The sequence below is a fragment of the Amblyomma maculatum genome, chromosome 11 (assembly GCF_055883805.1).
Source record: "Amblyomma maculatum isolate TAMU_Amacu chromosome 11, ASM5588380v1, whole genome shotgun sequence".
Lineage (NCBI taxonomy): Eukaryota > Metazoa > Arthropoda > Arachnida > Ixodida > Ixodidae > Amblyomma > Amblyomma maculatum.
The window spans coordinates 27841509-27862784 of record NC_139354.1 but is presented as its reverse complement, the minus strand read 5'-3'; the positions used below and the strand labels follow the sequence as shown (position 1 = coordinate 27862784).

Sequence of the window (21276 nt, the reverse complement as noted above, 5' to 3'; positions counted from 1 at the left end):
TTTGCCGAGCTATTTCTCTCCAGCACGCGCTACACATGCGCCAAGCCAGCTAAGCCAGTTTTCAGACAGACCCTCTGCACACGGCGGCTGAAGTGGCTATGGCGCCTGCGGACGTTAAGAAGCGGCAGCTCTCTGTTTCTTTTTTTTTTTTTTTTTTTTTTTGAGAGTCATCCTTTTTTATCGTTGCGCTGTTCGGACGCTAAACGGCGGCAGTTTTTTTTTTTTTCTTCTTTTTTTTTTTGCGGGAATCGTTTATCCTGCATGTATGAATCAACGAAAGCACGCGGTCAGCTGCTGCGACCATGACGCCCGCCCCAAGCGCGGCGTGGCTTGTGCAATCAAGCCATCACGGGCACTCTGCCAAGTTCGCTCCCCGCCACCGCAGGAGCTATCAAGAGATAAACGCGCCCTGACGTTATCGCTGCACAGCATCTTGGCACGCTGCCAATGAGCTGTGGATGAGACGACCGAAACGGACTGACGCGTGTCATCGACATGCAAGCGAAAACGCTCGCGATTTCTGCCGCCGCGACACAGAAACCTTGTTTTGAGCTGCCGCGGTGTATCGAGCGGCGAGAGAGCCGCAATTCCAACAAGTTTGAAATTTTTCACTCTGTCGCTGCCGCTCGTCGCTGAGATCGCTCAATCGCTTGCATGTGAGCGAACTGGCCTTTACGCATTTTTGTTTTTCAAATTCTCGGGTGCAAAAGTGGAGGGTGGGTTCATTATGCGAGTGGGTTGATAACGCGACAAATACGGTATCGTTTTTTCGCATCATAAGTGCCGTCACAAGCCGATTTCTGTATATCGAATTATCGATATATCGAACTACTTCGCGATCCCCGTCGAGTTCGATATATCCGGGTTCGACTGTATAACGATATATCACTTATAATGATCAAATTCCCAGGATTTCTCAGTTTTCCATTGGCCCAATGTAAAAATAATCCAGATATAATGATCGATTATCGGCGGTACATCGGATACAATGATAGCTTTATCGCCAACCGGTAGATGTTTACCACGAAAATTTGTCAGTATGTTTAATAAAAAATAAACTACTAAGAAGAGAATGATGTGAAAACTCGACATAGGCGACGAAAACGGACTGTCATGGTGAAATCCGCGAGCGGCATTGCATTGCATCCTCGCAATCGCTGCCTGCTGCCGTGCGAAGGATGAGGCCGTATCATCATCACTATCTCGTTCGTGGAAGATGGCGCCGACCAATTGACAGCCCGTATCAGCGCGATAGCTCTCGAGACCGCAACAGCAGATTCACTGGGATTTCTGGCAGGCTTCAAGGTTGGAAGCCTCATGAAAAAACATGGCCATTCACACTCTACGATTTTAACGATCATCAGGGCTAGGGATGTCCTGCAGTTCATCCACTCACTGATCGGTTTCGCGCATGCAAAAAGTACTGCTGCCAACGCATGCGCTACTGGAAGCAATGCTCACAGCGATTGTCAACCTTCAGCTGCTGCTCAAGCGAGCGCAAATTTCCAGCTTTTTTAAGTATGCTTAAGTTATTTTATGGCTATTGATGTACCCCGTAATAAAGTGTTTAGTGCTCTTTACTATGATTAGTGTTGTTCAACCCAATTTACTCATCGCTGGTGAGTAGGCAAGCCTACATGCAAGAAAAAATTCACGGGTGGCGCTTTTTTTTTTCGTTTCTTTTTTTTTTTTTGCTGGTCCAGATATAACAATAATCAGTTATAACGATCGAATTTTCCGGTTTGCTCAACATCATTATAAGTGGACTGCACTGTATAGCCAAAATTCAAATTATCCAGGTTCGATATATCCGGGTTCGACTGTATGGACTATGGACATTCCTCAAGAGGTCCTTTGTACTCCAGAGGATTTGAAAATCATTACTGCAGCGCAGCCTCACTACACTTGCCACAGAGAGAGGCCTTACTACATGTTTTTTTCTCTCTCGCAGAGTGCAATAACAAGCCCGACTCACGTCTACGTAGTGTTCCCAGTACGACCACACAAAGCGAAGCAGGGGCTCGGTTGCAATGTGCCTCTCGCAGAGCAGCTTCCTGGTCAAGGTCGAGTGGGCCTCGTTGTTCGACTTGAGCAGTTGCCTGGACAGAAAAAAAAAGTTATGTACAGCTGCCCAAATCTTCAACTGGCACGCGTGACGGCACCATTTTCTGTGATTCTGAGCTTTAAATAGAAGCTAACTTGTGAAAGTCCAGCTATAAGCAAGGGCTGACCACGCCCTTGCTTATTCTTGACCATTCGGCAAGTTTATTTCTACCCAAGCCGCAAAAGCACAGAAAATGCGGCCATTACGTACGCCAGTTAAAGATTTGGGCAAGTGTACTCCTACCCAGCTGAGTACTCCTACATGTCTGACCAGATAGATGTAGTTGATTACTTTGATGCAGATTAGCACTAAGCAGGGATGGGTACTTTAGCATGGACGAATACCCAGACACGAATGATTGCTTCAACACACTCCTGCCCACGAGATAAGGATAAAGAACACAACAAGACTGTACACAGGAGAGAGGCCACTGACAAAGTGCCGTCACAAGCTGTGAAGTCACAGTACAATAAAGGCTCATTAATGCAACCCCATTAATTCAGAAACCCAAATGATTAAAACCGTTGGCACAGTCCCGCAGCCAACGCTCCTGCCTCAGAGGCTCGCTAATTTGGATATCCTAGCCCACTGCACAGGTTACATGTGCAGTCAGCAGCAAAAGTTTGTGAGATACCGTATACACGCGTGTAATGGCTGCACCCCGAACTTTAGAAACAAAAATTGCGAAAAAAAGCTTTTAAAAAATTTCCCGAGTAAAAGCCGCACCATGAGTTTCAGGAAGTTGGGCAGTGCCGTCTACTGTGCGGTGCAAGAAATATGGAACGTTTTGTGGTTACTGCCGCCAGGTGGGGCCCAAAAATCAAGTGAAAGCCAAAATGAAGCGTAAGGTTAGAAGTAGAATTGCCAATAAGAATTAAGAACAAAATATTTGAGGAAAAAAAAAGTAGAGCATGCGGGCAGCGGCCCCCACCTCCGTTACAAAGGGGGCGCTCCTAGCCACAGTGATGCCCGCCCGTTACAAAGGGTGAGGCCAGCAAATCAAATCCAATCCAATCCAATCCAAGTCTGTTCGCTCCTCCGTTTTACAGCTATTTCCTCGATCGCCCGAAGCATATCACGTGCGATCTCACAATCGGAACGCATCGCTGCCCTGATTTGTTCTGCACTCGTGAGCTGAAGATTTTCTTTTTCCTCGATGGAAAAATATGTTAGTTATACCGCTCACTTTAAGCTGAAAGTGATTCACTACGTGAAAGAAGAAGGAAAAAGAGCGGCTGGACGAAAGTGCGGCGTTGACGATAAATGTGTCCGGCGATGGTGCTCCCAAGAAGATGCCCTCAGGAAAACAAATGTTCAGAGGCGCGCTTTCCGAGGGAAGCAGGGCATGTTTCCGGAAGTTGAAGACTCACTTCTCGAGTATGTGACGGAGACGCGGCGCAACGGCTTTGCTGTTTCGACTGAGATGTTGCGCATGAAAGCGCTAGACATTGCACGCAGCAAGGAGATTGCGGCTACTGTGTTCTCTACTCTACTCGTTCTCTACTCGTGCTAGACAGCTTCAGGGGGCACCTGACAGAGAGCGTGCGGCAACAGCTCCGCGCATCTAACACGGACTTGGCCGTCATACCTGGAGGCATGACCGGCATGCTTCAGCCGCTGGACGTCTCCGTAAACCACCCATTTAAGTGTGGATTTCACCGTGCGTACAGTGAGGGCAACGGCCCTCCACCAGAAGACTCCAACCGGCCGACTGAAACGGGCATCGCTTGTGGCCGTTTGCCACTGGATACTCGAAGCGTGGGCCACGGTTTCGTTCGAGACTGTGGAAAAAAGTTTCAAGGTGACAGGGATATCAAACAGGCTGGACGGTACGGAGGATGACCTCATCTGGGACAAGTACGAGCCTGAAGTCCCGATGAGTTCGGAGGAGGAGGAGGACGACGACGAGGAGTGATGTTTTGGACACGGGACGAGCCTGAAATCCCGACGTGTTTCGCGGAGGAGGACGAGGAGTTTTTTGATAATAATAAAGGCAGGTACCACCGCAAATAATTTTTTTCGTTGTCTTTTTTCTCATGTAATCGCCGCACCCCCTGATTTTCACCCCAATCTCGGAAAAAAAAGTGCGGCCATTACACGCGTGTATACGGTATATGTGAGCAGAGACAACGATGCCCAAACCAATCGCCTGGAATTTCTGCCGGCACAAGGAGCCATGCATGCTCCAACCAATCACATTAGTACAGTCAAATCTCGATATAACGAATCCCGCGGGACCGCGAAAAATCATTCGTTATTTTGAAATATTGTTGTAATGAAAAATCTGCGACTATAAGCCAGTGGTCAAACCTAGGTATGAAAATGACATACCTTGGCAGTAGGCACGTGTGTAGACAAGCAAAACCTCAAGTGAAAAGGTTGCACTAACTCCAAAGCTGATTTATTTGAAGAAATCCATTATTTTCTTCTGCCGTGTGCAGCAAACACGACCACGCACTACATTACACCACTACAGCACATACACCTTCCGCTTTCCGGAACACCTCATCGCGTGCGTGATTACACCGAGCGATGAAAGTACGGACTTTGTCCATGTGCAAAAAAATAAAAATAAAAAACATCGGAGTTTTTTATGACCCCATCTTCAATGCTCCCTGAGCTTTGAAAATCTTGTCTCGATCTTTCATAATGATCGCGGCAGTCGGGGCAATGCTAGCCGTCTGTAGAGGCCGAATCGCTTTTTCCCTGCGTCGATTTCTTGCAGTGAAAGCAGCTGCGTTCATATCTTCTTGGCACTTCGCTGGCTAATATCATCGCCAATCTCGCACAAACTTCGCAATAAGATAATCAGCCGCAAAAAAAAAAAATACCATCCCGCACACGCGAACGCACGAACGACCGAGTCGCGTACGGCACACAACACAGGAAGAAAAAAAATGCAGGCAGCTAGGCCTGCTGGCTACTGCGTAATAAACCATAGCTTCATGGTGGCGCTAGGAGCTGGTCCTAGATGTCCTGATGATGATAGCTACAGCCCATGGACCATACACACAGAAACGGCGGTTTCTGTTTCGTTTCACGCGAGAGTTGCAAGCTGCGGTGCTGTTAATTTTAGCCAAATTCGTAATACTGATGTTCCAAAATTATAGAACAAGAAATAAAATATGTTTGTTATTCTGAAATATACACTATTTTGAAATTCGTAATTCTGAAATAGTTTTACATTGAAAACATGGCAAATCTGCCGGGGATTCTTAAAAAATTCGTTAATTTGAAAAGTTCGTTAATGTGGTGTTCGTAGTAACGAGATTTCACTGTACTATGCAACTGGGTCGCAAGGTTGCATGATAAAATTCTTAACGCAAAGGCATCCTGTTCACTTTTGTTCACAACTACATACTTAAAACTGCAAAGGGATCATGTATCAAAATATTCATCTGTACAATCACTGGCTAAAAAAAAAGCAGTATAGTAATTTCAATCTCTGCCCCATTAAGCTCGCAGCAACTGTAAAAAATTTGACTGCATAGCAGCATCAGTTACTTACAATACACGGTTCACCAACTGAAGAACTGTCTTGACACAGGTGAGCACAAAGCCAGACTCCCGAGATCTTGAACGAAAAAAAGGAGTAATCACGTGTAATAAATACTTATTTTTTTTATTCAGCACTTATTTATACTTGTATAAATGAAGTTTATTTTTCTAAACTCCAGTTATTACTGTTTTGATGTGCCATTTTAACCTTATTCATAACAACATCAGCCAACAATGTCACAGAAATGATTTTGTTCCACACTTTTGCTATTTATTTCCCAGAAATAAAAAATTTCCCCATTTATTCTTTCAGTTTGTTGAAGAGTGGCCACACATGCAAAGTAATCCTCACTGCACAGTCGTCCAAATCGAACCAAAGGAGGAACATATTTTCTGCAGCAACCATTAATCTCCATACCCAGGCAAAGGCAAACAGGACCAGCCCTGTTATCAAGACAAATTTTGGACATCCGGCAGGCTTCACAAGTTAGTAGAAATACAGAGAATGGCAATTTCCAAAATCCCCGTCATGCAATCAGCATTCACACCACAACTTCTAAAACAATACGGTCAGCTTAGGAAAGGTAAACGCAGTGGAATCTCGATTCGGTCATGGCTGATAGGAATTTCAGAGCAATATGAATGCACAAAGTTCACCGGCCGAACAGCAGTGTACAATGTGCACAATGTTCCAAACATGCCGCCGTCCCACACGAATGATACGAATAGACCAATTATGATTGCCACCCCACACTGCCGGCACATCCATCACTTCTGTCGTCACACTGTCCCGATCACCTGACATCCTGATCACCAGTCATGCTGTATGCACCTCGAAGTTTGCTATGACAAGTGGCCCGCATCCTGCCAATATCACAATCACAAGCCGTGCTATACTAACTGTGAGTAGAGAGCTCTGGCTATGCGGCCATAGATACTACATCCCCTAAGCCGTCAGATCTGCCCGGATGCATTTCCCATGCTTCTACATACAGGTTTTGTTCGTTTTTGATGTGAAATTTTTTCACGAACCCGTGAGTTTTGTATCACAGAAATTCTGCTGCCATAGAAGTAAAATAGAAGACAAAATGCATAAAGTGGGTCATGGATAACACAAATGATATCATAGCTGAAATAAAGATGATTTGGGCATAGGCAGAGCATATCACGAAAAATAATCAACAGTTGTTTCAAAATAAAAACTCTGCAGGTGGAAGCAGAGATGGTTAGAAGTTGACATCAACAAGGTGGCGGCAGGTGGCACAAAAAAAGGTTAACAGGAAACCAGGGAGAGGACCTCAAGTACACACTACTGGGCTGATGATAACATCCTCAACCTGGCTGACTATAACACTACCCCCAACCTGCTCCGCGAGGCTGATTGAAATAAGAACTATAATGACAAAGTGCTGACCTCTCGTGGACTGTGAGAGCCCTCTTGAGCAGGATGTGGAGCAGCACGGTGCGCTTCTCCCTGTCCATGTGCACAAGCTCCTCATCGCTCAGCCCAGACACCAGACCGCTCAGGAAACACACTTCAGCCAGGGGCGACTCCTTAAACCAGTCTGTGGGCCATGGATCAAAAGCCTGTCCAGACAAAAAAAAAAAGGACTCCCTTCCATCACAACAAAACACTCCATATCAAATAGGTTTATAGAGTCGAAGTCCCAAAGCGATATTGGCTACATGTCCTACGGGCTCAAGGCATACGGGAACCATACAGGAACCTTACGGGAATGACTGGCACACCTAATCACCTATGACAATCTATACGGCAGTAACATTTGCGCACCATCAAGAATTCTCGGATGACAAGGCCCACTCGCAGCTTGGCCCGGATTTGAAAAACTTAAATCCAAATTCACATTTGTTGTGTTTTATTAATTAGCTGTAATTGTAATTAACTAAATATCCATGATTATGCTATATTTTATTCCCTCTTCTGCACCAGCCAACTTGTTTTCCAATCACTGTCTTTCGTTTCAGCTCGCTTTACCTGTTTCTGACAATGAAATGCGCAGCTTTCTGGGCCAATTAGCTCTTCATGCTGGCGCATGAAAAAAAGCAAAACATAATTCCAATCCACTCTCGCATTAACATAACTGCATCACTGACCAAATGAGCGTTTTGGAAGTCACCAGGCAACAAAATCTGCAGCGCATCTGTTGTTTTTGTCACGATGTCTGTACACCGCCCTTGGGTGATCTGATTTCAGTGATCGCAGATAAGATAAGCTTAAGATAGATAAGACACGAGGCATGGACCTGTCTCATCATCATCAGCCTGATTATACCCACTGCAGGGCGAAGGCCTCTCCCATATTTTTCCACTTAACCCGGTTCTGTGCAAGCTGCATCCACTTGACCCCTGCGAACTTCTTAATCTCATCCGCCCACCTAACTTTCTGCCGCCCCCTGCTACGCTTTCCTTCCCTTGGAATCCAATTTGTTACCCTCAGCGACCATCGGTTATCCTCTCTTCGCACTACATGTCCTGCCCATGTCCATTTCTTCTTCTTAATTTCTACTAGAATGTCGGTAACTTGAGTTATTTCTCTGACCCACTCTGCTCGCTTTCTATCTCTTAATGTTACCGCTACCATTTTTCGTTCCATAGCCCTCTGGGTTGTCCTCAACTTAAGTAGAACTCTCTTGGTTAGCCTCCACGTTTCAGCCCCATAGGTGAGTACAGGCAAGATGCAACTGTTGTATACTTTCCTCTTGAGCGATACCGGTAAGCTGCTCGTCATAATCTGCGAGTGCTTGCCAAATGCGCTCCATCCCAATCGTATTCTTCTTATTTCCTTTTCGTAGTCCGGATCTGCGGTTACTACCTGTCCTAAGTAGACATATTCGCCTACTACTTCCAGTATTTCGCTACCTAATGTAAACTGCTGTTCCTTCCAGAGGCTGTTGAACATTACCTTAGTCTTCTGCATATTGATTTTCAAGCCTACCTTTCTACTTTTCCTGTCTAGGTCATCAATCATTATTTGCAGTTCATCCCCCGAGTTGCTTAGCAAGGCAATGTCATCAGCAAATCGCAGATTACTGAGGTATTCTCCATCTACCCTTATCCCTAACTGCTCCCATTCCAAGTCTCTGAATACTTCCTCTAAACAAGCTGTGAATAGTACTGGAGAGATTTGTCTCCTTGCCTAACACCTTTCCTTATGGGAATTTTGTTACTTTCTTTATGCAGAACTATGGTTGCTGTGCAGCCACTATATATATCTTCCAGCACTTTCACGTACGGCTCGTCTACCCCTTGATTTCGCAATGCCTGCATCACCGCCGAGGTTTCAACTGAGTCAAATGCTTTTTCGTAATCAATGAATGCTATGTATAAGGGCTGGTTATATTCCGAGCATTTTTCTATCACCTGATTGATGGTATGGATATGATCGATAGTAGAGTACCGTTTCCGAAACCCTGCTTGATCCTTTGCTTGATTGCAGTCTAAGGTTGTCCTGACTCTATTAGCGATTACCTTAGTAAATACCTTATACGTAACAGACAGTAAGCTGATTGGTCTGTAATTTTTAAGGTCCTTAGAGTCCCCTTTCTTGTGAATGAGGATAACCTTTGCATTCTTCCATGGTTCCGGTACCGTCGATGACACCAGGCACTGCGTATACAGGGTGGCCAGTTTTTCTAGCATGATATCCCCCCCGTCCTTCAGCAAATCTGTAGTTATCTCCCAAAGCATAAAGGTTGCAAAGAGCACAGTACACAATATACACAAGTATGCACAAAGGTTGGTCAAATATTTAGGGGAATCCCCCAAGGCGGAGTAGATCTGTAATAAGGGAGTAATTACTCATTGCATCCACCCAAGCGCAGCCATACGGCTACAAAGGAAAGCTATACAGCTTTCTCAGAAACTTCGTAGTTAAAGAAAAATTCGCCGGGTTCGATTCCCGGATCAGGACGAATTTTTCTTTAACTAGGAAGTTTCTGAGAAAGCTGTATAGCTTTCCTTTGTAGCCGTATGGTTGCGCTTGGGTGGATGCAATGAGTAATTACTCCCTTATGCACAAAGGTTATAACAGTGAAGACTTGTCACAGAAAGAAGCAGATATAAGGGCAATTAAGAACTAACATTCTGGAGTTGGCCGTCATTCTTGATCCTGAGAACCAGAGGGAGCACAGTGCCCGTGCTGAGCTTGCAAGTCAGAATAGAAGAATCTGCAAGATAGGAGAAAAACGGAGTCCTTGACTAGTCCTGTGCCGGTAATATGAAATACGCTGCAAAGACTATTTTGCAAAGCTTGAAACAGCTCAACAGGCAAGACAAAGAAGACACAGCTTCAAACCATGTTTACCTTTATTCAGACAGTCAGATGCCACCGTAATGAATCGGTTGGTTGGTTTGTGGGGTTTAACGTCCCAAAGCGACTCAGGCTATGAGAGACGCCGTAGTGGAAGACTCCAGAAATTTCGACCACCTGGGGTTCTTTAACATGCACTGACATCGCACAGCACACGGGTGCCTTGCTTTTCGCCTCCACCAAAAAGCGGCTACTGAGGCTGGGATTCGGTCCTGCGTCCTTGGGAACAGTAGTCGAGCGCCATAACCACTGCGCCACCCCGGCGGGGTCATAGTGAATCGGCCTAGAGGAGCACTTCAACTTAATTACGAATCCCCACTTTCAAGTCAGCTAACCATGAAGGTAATTTTCTTCAAAACAGACAGTCTTCCTAATGGACCTTTAGCTAGTTTTATCACAACCCTTCCGCAAAACTTTTCTTAGATGCCGTGCGAAATTAGCTATGGCACTGTTCGATCGCAATGAAAATGTACCGTGCCAACTGCCAGGCCAATTCATCAGAAGAATCCACGCACATAATGCACATACACTGTTACCTCGACTGTTTTGACAATGCGCATGTATCTCCTTCTTCCATCCTTCTCCCTCAAAATTAATTACATGAAACCAATAATCAAGCAGTTCAAAACCTCTAGCATTTACTTTTCCCCAGAGAAAAGCTTATAAGGAGCATTACCAAAATTATTAAGGAAAGTAAGCAAAAAGCACTGTTTTGTACTTCTAGCATCTCCATGGCTCCAATACCCATGACAATGTAATGCAAAACATTTGCGGATAATCAAGGGATAATGTGGTTCTCAAATAAAATTATTACAAAGCATCTATGAATAACATCGTTTACAAAACAGCCAGATACCCAATTCAAGGTTTTTTCATGATAAAGAAAAATAAAATCAGTACCAGTGCATTCAAAGAACTTAAATTAATGTGCATCTACCACAGTACTTGGCACCATGAAGATTCCTACTTCCTCTGTGCAACAAGCAGCAGCTGTCGATAGCCAAGCTGACAGTGTACCTGGAAATCACAGCAGGACAGGTAAGAAAATGGCACAGTTGCCAAAAACCAACCTGATCTGAGGAGATGAAGCAAAGGAGGAAATATCTCTTCCGTCCAGGCAATAAGAGTCTCTGCACATGGTGTCAGGGCACAGTTCTTGCGTTGGCCTGTCGCAAATTGAACCAGCATTCCAACCGCTTTGACCACTTTGGCAAGAAGCTGGTAGCAGTCTCCTATGACCTGCGTGTCTCCGCAAGAGCTGTGGAGAAATTGGAGAAACAATGATGCAGTCGCAAAACACTAGTAAAGCACGCAACCATTTAAGCCAGCAGAACAAGAAGGGGGAACATAACACTAGTGCTGGCTCTCAGTTTGGTGTTATTGAAAAAAAAAAAAGTCCCAGCTCTCTGCAAAAGGAACCTAAACACTTGCGGAGCACACATTCGCACACTTAGTTACACTGCTACAATCCCTGTACGAGAAAACCAGAGAAAAAATTCTCAAGTCCACCACTGAATGACCAAAATTCATTACAGGATATGTTCAGTTAAGTGTTTGGAACAGTGTACGCCATGCTCTGGATGTGCATTGCTTGTACGACGTGGTGCGGTATGGAACGGCACATAAAATTGTGTCCCTAAGCCTCACCTGGCACGAGGGACACCGTAGCAAATTGCCCCAGCACAATTTCAAACACATGGAATCGTTATGCATGTTTTGACATTGCACCACACACTAGCACTTATGCATTTCACCCGCATCGACATGTGTAGTTACCACAGCAAAACGACTCTTGCAAATAAGCCACAGTGATAGGTATTTCAGAGTACTCGGAGTATTTCAGAGCCTGGTTACTGCACTAAAATGAGTAAAGCATTGAAATCTACTTGCTCAGAAGCACGAAGGGTCAACAAAGCCTCCTGATTTGTTAAGAGGCTTCAAGTTAGCACGACTTAACTCAGGTACTTACTCAATGGTTTCCACCCCACGGTTGAGCACAAACTTGAGGTAGGACAGCACTGGAGATTTTGAAAAAGAAAAACATCAGGGCACAATCGTCACAAAAGCATGATCAAAGTAAGGCTAGGGAGCCAACCTTCTCAATAGCAGCTACACTAACACGCTCTGCAAAACTGCACGCAAATGCTAGGAGAAACAGGAACGAGTCTGTCGCCCTAAAATTCCGGGCCATCTGCACATAACCCCTGCATAAATAGATGGCTTTTTTTTTTTTTTTTTTCACAGAAGCTTTATACAATGCCAGCCATACCCGGCGATGTTCTCAGCGTGTGTTTTCTAAAACTGACTCGATGTTGCAATGATTAATTGATCAGTTATTGAGCATAGGGTACAAAAAAGGATGCATGCAATATTCTGTCTTCGTAGTGCTGTTACATCATTTTCTGTCAGCATAAACAATCAGCCCATAGTAGCCTTCTTCTACAACAGTAAAAGTGCGTGCAAACAAGTAAAATTTTCAGATAGTGAATCAAATAATCTTTCACCGGATTTGCTGGTCAAATTAAATATAAGTCATGCACAGAATTATTCGAGAGCTAATCGAATATGTCCTAAGGTTCCCAAACAGTTTTCAAACAACTGGCGTGACAATTGAATAAAGCTTGGAGTGTTTTTTTCGGTTGACAACTGTTTCAAATACAGGGCCCTCTTCAATCCTCAAATTGCGCTGCCACAGTCAGTCTGCGTGGGATCAACAGTTCACCTTTCGACGCAGTCAATTCTGAGAACGACTAAATTTTTTCTGCAAAAATTGAAAACATTGGGCCCAAATAAACAAATAACCAGCCGCGGTGCTGAGAAACGCAGCAGACCAATTTAAAACCTAATTTCTAATACTTCCATGAGGCAGTCACACTTGCTCAATCGTAGACGGCATCTGCAAATCTTGACATCGCAGCATGAAAAGCAGCGACTTTATACACCCCTCTATGGGGACGATGCATGTACTACCCCATAGGCAGTGTGCGATGGCAAAAGTGAACATGACACTAGTCGAGCTGTGTAGGTTGCATTAAAGGTACTGTTGATAGCAACTAGAATGGTTTAAAAAATACCATAAAAAAATAATACTGGCGATTTCTATCCCTGATGTCAGTAACTGCTTAGGGCAGCAGCACCACTGCAAATATAGCAGCATGTTGATTACATTTCTTTTTTGAAAACATTTTAACAACGACCAAGCAAGGTTAGACAATTAAAATCACAAAAATTTACCGAAATATTAAAAAGGTATGCTGCCTTCAGGTTATATGAACAAAAAACACTTCAGAATAGTTATGAAATGCAAGCAGAACTCATTCCAGGTATCTACCATGCTAGCCGCAACAAGTGATAACAGTATGACACTAACGTCCACTTATACCACTGCCTTTCGTAACCTGAAATATCAATTTCTGCCTAAACTGCGAGTTCTTCCCTCGTTAGAGCCAGCTTGGAGCAAAACCTGCCTGAATATGTCAATAGTTTAATATTCATGCCAGGAAGCAGACATTCCCCTTAGTAGCGTTAACACTGGGGAGGCACCTATACTAAACCGGCTTAATTCTCCGCTCTAGGAAACCCACGGCTCATAAAGAGCTCTCACCACTCTTACCTACCAAAATGTAGTGTTAGATTATTTGCTGTCGTCATCAGTAGCAAGATATAATTTTTCAAATAGTAGTAAATTTTTTTTACATGTATGACACGACAGTTACTTTACTGGCTTGGCACTGCATACTTGCTGCTGAAGATCAGTGTTGACAGCTACAGCCATATATGTACAAGCTGTAGCGATATATTGCAGTTTTTTTTTTTCTTTGCATGGTTATTCGATTCGTGAAAATATTAGCACAAGTAACTAAGCATATCTGTAAAGTTTTCCTATTTATATTCAATTCAATCCATTCACTCACTATTCGGTTTGTATCTGATTCTGTTCTTAGCTACGCTACCCATATCGAATTCAGTTTGGAAAACATACTATTCACGCACCCCTAGTACTATACTCCATGTGCCACTGAGCTAATTGCACAATAATTTGCGGCTCTTCCTCTTGCGAGTTTCACCTTCTCGCAACCGATGACACTACAGCCCTTTCTGTCCAAAAAAGCACATAGCATACAAAAGTTTGCTATCAGAACATCAGAAAACATTTCTCAATTCAGTTTGGATGAATTTAAAATGCACCATCACTGATCTAACTGAAACATGCAGGGGTAAAAGCAGGCTGGAGCATTTTAAAGCAGATCAGGGGGCAGTAATAATGCCATTTCGGAGCAGCTTTACAGCAATGAAAGGAGAGTTTTGGAGAAACTATGTTTTGTAGGCCAATCACCTTTGATAATTGCCCTTTTCTGTTCCTGACAAACAAAAGGTTGAAATTACTCCCGAGCCTTCCACTACAGCACCCCTTTCTCTCTTTCCGCTTTCACTCACACCTTCATCTCTTCCCTTACAGTGCGGTTCAGGTGTCCACAGAACCAGTGTGACAAATACTGCGCCTTTCCTTTCCTGCAAACGAATTATCATTATTATTACAGTTGAACCCGGTTATATCGAACCCGCATATATCGAATTTTGGTTACGAAATATCCCCTGGAAAATCTCATGTAAAAGTATAGGAAATCCGCGTCATATATCGAACTCAATTTCACCGGTCGTTCGAAATATCAAACTCCGCACCACGCACTGGAAAGTGTGCCTTCCCCAAAGATGATCGTATCACCCTTGGCCGTTTGCCGCGTGACGTTTTCAAGCCACGCGCGGAAGGAATGAGAGGGGACAGTTCGGCGACGGCTGGTCTGGGCAGCGCCGCGCATCTGCAGTTGTCGTTTCCCGCGCGCCAACACATGCCGTTTGAGAGTCATGTGCGTGGGTGTGCCCATTATTTTGCCGAGCTATCTCTCTTCTTCAGCACGCGCAACGCATGCGCCAAGCCAGCTCAGCCCGTTTCCAGACAGATGTCGGATGCTTTCTCCAGCGTGTGTTGCGAACCCTCTGCGTGCAGCGGCGCGGCGGCGGATGCAGACGTGGCTATGACGCCTGCGGATGTTAAGCAGCAGCAGCAATCTCTGTTTTTTTGTTTTTTTTCGAGTCATCCTCTCTTATTGTTGTGCTGCACGCGCGGCGTAGCGTAAGATATGGCGGCTGCGGACGTTAAGAAGCGGCAGGATTTTTTTTTTGCGGGGATGTTTATATTATTTTTTATCGTTTATCCTTGCATGTATGAATCAGCGAAAGCACGCGGTCAGCTGCTGCGATCATGACGCCCGCCCCAAACGCGGCGTGATAAATCGAACCAGGCTTGTGCAATCAAGCCATCACGGGCACTCTGCCAAGTTCGCTCCCCGCCACCGCAGGAGCTATCAAAAGATAAACGCGTCCTGAGGTTATCGCTGCACAGAATCTTGGCACGCTGCCAATGAGCTGTGGATGAGACGACCGAAACGGACTGACGCGCGCCATCGACATGCAAGCGAAAATGCTCGCGATTTCTGCTTTCTGCCGCCGCGGCGACACAGAAACCTTGTTTTGAGCTGCCACGGTGGCTCGAGCGGCGAGAGGGACGCAGTTTCAACAAATTCGAAAATTTTCGCTCTGTCGCTGCCGCTCGTCGCTGAGATCGCTCAGTCGCTTGCATGTGGGCGAGCTGGCCTTTAAGCATTTTTTTTTTTTTTCAAATTCTCGGGTGCAAAAGTGGAGGGTGGGTTCATTATGCAAGTGGGTTGATTATGCGACAAATACGGTATCGGTTTTTCGCATCGTAAGTGCCCTCACAAGCCGATTTCTGCATATCGAATTATCGATATATCGAACTATTTCGCGATCCCCTTCGAGTTCGATATATCCGGGTTCGACTGTATTACTTTTTATGCAACGACTATGTACCCATCCCTGATAAAGCAAGACAAGTGGTCAAAACATGTAAAGATGTTTAAGATAACACATGCTGACCTAAGGAACAATTAGGAATAAACTAGAAGCAAACAGAATGCTTGCTTTTGTACTTCATACTTCTTAACTGGAAATTATGTTTCACCTGAAAGTTTTGCCTATTTTGACTTGACAGATTCAAATGTGGACTCCACCACTTTGATGCGCTCGAGCAGTACACTAGATTGGAGTTAATATCAATGAGCAGCGCGTTTCTGCTCTCTACCTTGCACATATCCTTTTTAATCCGATACCAATGCTGATAAAATCACAAGCGTTGGTCATTAGTGTTTCATTCTTCGGCTTCTTTACTTCACTTTTCTAACGACTGACACCTTCAGCACACCACCCCCTAACGCTTCAAGTAAATGTATGCTTTTGTCTGATGTAGGCCTGATATGCTGGCCATTGACATACTGGCATGACGTTGGTGTACCGGCTTGTTTTCAAAGCAAAATCATTAGAACAACTTGTGTATTTTTAGCAGCCTTAAAGTTTCCTCTTCTTCGCTTGCTGCCCTCGCTTCTTTCTCCATTGCCGACTGAAAAGGTTGGGAGGAGGTGCATATGTCACATGCACTGAGAATTCTTTTTCGCCATTACCTCCAATCGCTTTTAACCCATTATATGTTAGGAAGATAGTGAGAGACCGGAAAACGTGGCGTGACATGGTCCATAGGGTCACGAAGAGTCGGACACGACTGAACGACTGAACTGAACTGAAGTTTGCTTGCGACCAAATATGTTTCATGCTCTCGTAGCAGTTTCAAAAATTTTATTTGTATTAAGCCCAGCGCAAGATGTGTAACATCTCTGCCACATAGTGCTGCCATCATTCCCGTGTTAAGCTAAATTTGACAGCAAAGCATCATGGCAGCCGTTTACAGCAGAATGGAGCAAATGAAGCAGCACTTCCACCCCTGAATACGCTATCAAACAAAATATATGGCGACCAGTGCAACAATGGCAGAAGATGCTGTGGGCTTATATTTGAATGTGACCAACAGACAGCCTTTGCACCTCTATACAACAAAAGAAATCATATATAATACATAAGATGCAAGTAGAAAAACAGCACCATGTGAGTGCTGAGCTTACCACTGGAAAGGACACGTTCCACCGACCTTATTCCTGCAATGCAAAAGTCTTCTGTAAATACATGCGTCAAACATACAAACTGGATAGTGACTATGTATTATTTAACTTGATTATTAATATAAATCAGCAGCTGGCATTAATAACAGCCCTCCTACTTCAGCAAGTATATTACTACCACATATCTGTTACCTCCACTATTTTGCTGGCTATTAATAGTCATTGGATTCTAGGTAGATAAAAAGCAACACTCTAGAATACGAGGCATGCTGTGGTGCAGGGTTTTGAGTTAACTTCAATAGCACAGGGCCGTTTAACGTGTGCAATAGCATATCAGTAGAGAAGCATTTTTGACCTTAGCTTGCACAAAAACATAGCTGCAACAGCAAGTTTTCAAACCCTACAATAATGTACAGCTATCAAACACCCTAGCCACTATCACAGACCTAACATTTATCAGTTATGATCATTATTATTCCGATCCTGGTGCCCAGTGAATTTGATCACTATCTTGAGCTACAAGACAACGCCAAATTCCATCATGTGGTACCCAAATGGAATGTCTGCATTTATGGGGGGGGGCTTTTCAGCCAACTCCCATTAATACTTACGTTTAAAAAAAGAAGATGCAGAAAATATCAGCAGAAAAACAAAAACAAAAAAGAGGATTTCTGTGGGAACAGCAGCTCAGTTAAATACAGGAGAAGTCAGCTATGACAAAATGTCCATGCAATTGCTATGTGGATAATAAAAAGACTCACCTAATGGTTCAGACAGGCAATACAAAATGTTTTCTACGCTGTGTGAAATCTTGCCCAAATCTGAGTCGCACAGAAGAAGCGAATCCCTCAACGCCACAGAGAGTTGAGGCAAGACGGCGGCAGACAAGAAACTGGCTCCAAGAACCCTAGAAGTACAAAATAACAAGTGCTGACGACACTCAGGTTAAATGTAGCAGAGCCTGAATCACAGTACCAGTACAGAAACCACTTTGTCCGATCCAGATAGCAGCGAAACCTTTTCACTAACCACCACTGTGCTATTTATACCATCTTTACGAGACACTGGCTCCATGCATGCAGAAGGTTCCTTTCAATTTTGACAACGGTAATAGTAGTATGGTTAAAATAAGCTAAAATGTTTTGCTCTATCAAAAGCCTGCATACCTTTACTTTAGACAGTGCTAAGGTTTGTTGTTATCTGTAGCCAGCAATCAAAAGATAGTATGCCAGTCAAAAACAGCATCATAAAAGCCATTCAGTTTCTCCTTTTCACCTCAAGTGCCACAAGAGAACTGGTGTAAGCATTTTTGTTTTCTTAGCACAGTACCCACACTTGCCTTCTTCGGTAAACACACATATACTGTCCGTTGCAATGCTTTATACAAAGCTGAGCATTTTGGATCGCTGACATTGCAGACTGTATTGATTTCTAATTGATTCTGATCAAATCAGTAAGTACATTGTCTAAACGATATAGAAAATTATAGTCAGCCGCCTGCTATCTGTGTGAAAATTTTCAGCCCAAATAATAAGCAAAAGGTGTTACAGAAAGGAACATTTTGCAGTTTGCATTAAGCGCTGCAATTGTTTATACAAAACAAAAACGCTGTTTTGGTTTGTGCTATAAGATAATAAGCTATGCCCAATAAAATGATGAAGTCCGCTCACTTCTGGCTCTCCCAAAAGGGGCAATGCAAATAATTCCCTTTTATTTGAACATGCTTACTCCAAACTCGAAAAGTTTTCAAGCAGAATATTACCTTAAATCAAGAAATAACTACTGCCATATGCCTTGCAAAAGTGAACTGAAAGCAGTTTTGCATGACTGAAACTGGCAAAACGGGTGAAGGAAAGTTGAAAAACCCGCAATGATAAGTGAATGTTATTTATGCAAAGATGCCAACTAACTTAGGGGCACATTTAGTAACAAAAAAAAAAATGGGGGGACACTGAAGCTTCACTTTTAAGGTGTATGATGCCACAGCGCCTATGGATGCCATTTGGCGGCTCTCTTTGCAGGTCCTCGTTCATGCTCATTCGCTTTGTTAGTTGCTTAATCAGTAATCGTATTTGTACATCTATTATACCACACACACCCTTTAGCATACATTCGTTAGATACCATATCTCAAAGGTCACCTGACACGGATTCAAAGCACAGAGTTGGCAGCGCCTCCTAACTTGGTCATATCATGCAGTCTCGTGTTGCCACAGAACCCAACACACTAGTCAGTTCCCGGCCATGTCACTATTCGTGCCCCTGATTCCTTGCTCACGTTGACGCCGCACGTTTAGAGTACAGATTATGATAGGGTACAGACACTGGAGCTACCACATCAGCACATTTAAGGCATCAAACAATTTAACAATCTTGCTTTTGCCAAGTACAGGGAGTGTAAAGGTGCAGTAAGAACCAAAGTAGCCACGCAAACCTGAACGCCGCCTTTTTGACATGCTGCCCGTGACTGGCATTGATGGCGACATTGGAGAGAACCTCTACTGTCAGCTCCTGCAAAGCTGTGTCTTTGCAACGTTGGAGCTCTTGCTCAATCTGAAAAGTGAACATAAGGAGTTGGTCTTCCGTAGTCAGAATTCACACTAACTTTTAATATGAACGCCTCTCGTGAGAAGGACTAAAAACTATACCTTTTTGATCGCGGCCACTTGTTCCAAGCCGTCAGAGCTGACAACTGTTTGATACAACTCTCCAAGAAGGGTACTGCTGGGGTTCCTTACAAGGAAGTCTATGCAAAGTGGTAACAACACACTGATTACTAAAGTGCGCAGCAGAAAACCTTCCGCACATCATGAATCAAATACAACAGTATCAGATTTCCTCGTTCGATGGCCGTTTCCGGTTCTTCCGGCAATGCCTGCGATCAGGCTCGTGCAAAAAATACGTTCCTTTCGAGCTCAAGCCATCGCCAGTACCTTACAATTTTGCCTTCGCAGAAACGCGATAAACGACTACACAAGCGTACCGTACCCGTACACGCATAACAATCCAAAGTTCAAAGTACCTTCTACGAGTTTCAAATGACAGGGCTGAAGATACGAGGAGCGACTGCACAGTACGAACTAGCTCACATTGCCTTAAAGTTAATAAAATTTAATGCGAAGTGCACGCGCGAAGGCACATGGCCAGTCTGTGCTCACGCGTGCACACAACAGCATAATATGACACGCATAGTTCACGACAGCCAAGGAAAACAAGAGCACTAGAGACATGCCCCCTCGACCTGCGAAAGCAACCGCACAGAGCTCAATACCTGCCATTCCGGTAAAAAGACAGTCCTCACAGAGATCGCTTATTTTGCCTGAAAGGTTCAGGATTGGTGCAGGGGGCGTATGAACAGAGGAAAACATCGGAGCGCAGCTTACCTTGTAGACGATCAAGCACATGCTGAGAAGATTGAACCGGCACAGGCTTCGCAGTTTCGCCTTTCTTGCGGGCCATATCTCTTCAAGCAGCTAGAAGCTTAGAGTCGTCACAAGCGTCACTGAAGCTGCACTGGGCGATCATTTGGGTGAGATCGTCAGGAAATTTGCGAATCGCATACAATACAGAGTTGACTGGCCTCCCATATGAGTGACGGCGAAACACTCGCGCACCATGTGCTCCAACGTCGGGCGCAGGCGCGACGAGGAAAGTCGCGCCACCTTACCGATCGATTACAAGGAATGTTTGGTATGCACATTAAAAATATACCAGTCGCAAAAAGAAAGTCTAAGCTAAATAAAAACTGCACAAACACTTTGTAATTTATTTTTAAAAATTATATCTTTAAGAGTTATACATATATTCTTTTGAAATAGAAACCGAAACCCAACAGGTCCCACGCATTACCGTCGGCTACTGTGCTCGGGATCGCGGGACGTGAGCCAGCGGCATACCAGCGGTTTTCAGCGCCCATTTTCGTTTTTTATGAATTTTATTACGACTACAGAAGTTTTCTGCCGCGTTTTTTGTCCAATGCAGGCCGCACGTAACAGTTTCCTTTCTACATTTTTTACCTCCTTCATTTGCGCCGACTGTAGCGCACATTTACTGATTCACTTCAACGTGCAGCTCCAAGATGTGCATCGCGACAGCCGTCAAACATTTAGCGTGTTGCAAAAGATGGCGACTCCGGTGGCGGTGCTGAGGCCCTGATGCTTTGGCTGGGGTATAGTGCTCTAGAATAGCTGGGGCAGCGGCTGAGCAGCTGAAAACCCAAACACACCAACTCCCAGGGACGTCCCGTTCAAATCCCTACATCCCACATCCTAACAGGGTAATCCGCAGGACGTCCCTGCGAGCTCTCTTCTGGCGGTG

At 44.4% G+C, this 21276-nt stretch overlaps 1 protein-coding gene across 1 annotated transcript in view; it reads right to left on the bottom strand.

Moving 5' to 3' along the window:
• The window catches only part of THADA (Thyroid adenoma-associated protein homolog), a 72348-nt gene extending 51752 nt beyond the window's left edge, over positions 1–20596 (bottom strand). Inside the window, exons 1-11 of the mRNA XM_084584056.1 lie at positions 20343–20596; positions 19608–19705; positions 19394–19512; positions 17722–17867; positions 16964–16996; positions 11902–11950; positions 11003–11190; positions 9704–9789; positions 7017–7189; positions 5613–5678; positions 1976–2099 (exon numbers count right to left, since the gene is read on the bottom strand). Coding sequence (XP_084440182.1) covers positions 1976–2099; positions 5613–5678; positions 7017–7189; positions 9704–9789; positions 11003–11190; positions 11902–11950; positions 16964–16996; positions 17722–17867; positions 19394–19512; positions 19608–19705; positions 20343–20418 — 1158 coding nt within the window. The 5' untranslated portion in view covers positions 20419–20596. The remainder of the gene's footprint in view (positions 1–1975; positions 2100–5612; positions 5679–7016; positions 7190–9703; positions 9790–11002; positions 11191–11901; positions 11951–16963; positions 16997–17721; positions 17868–19393; positions 19513–19607; positions 19706–20342) is intronic.
• Between the last annotated feature and the right edge of the window lie 680 nt (positions 20597–21276).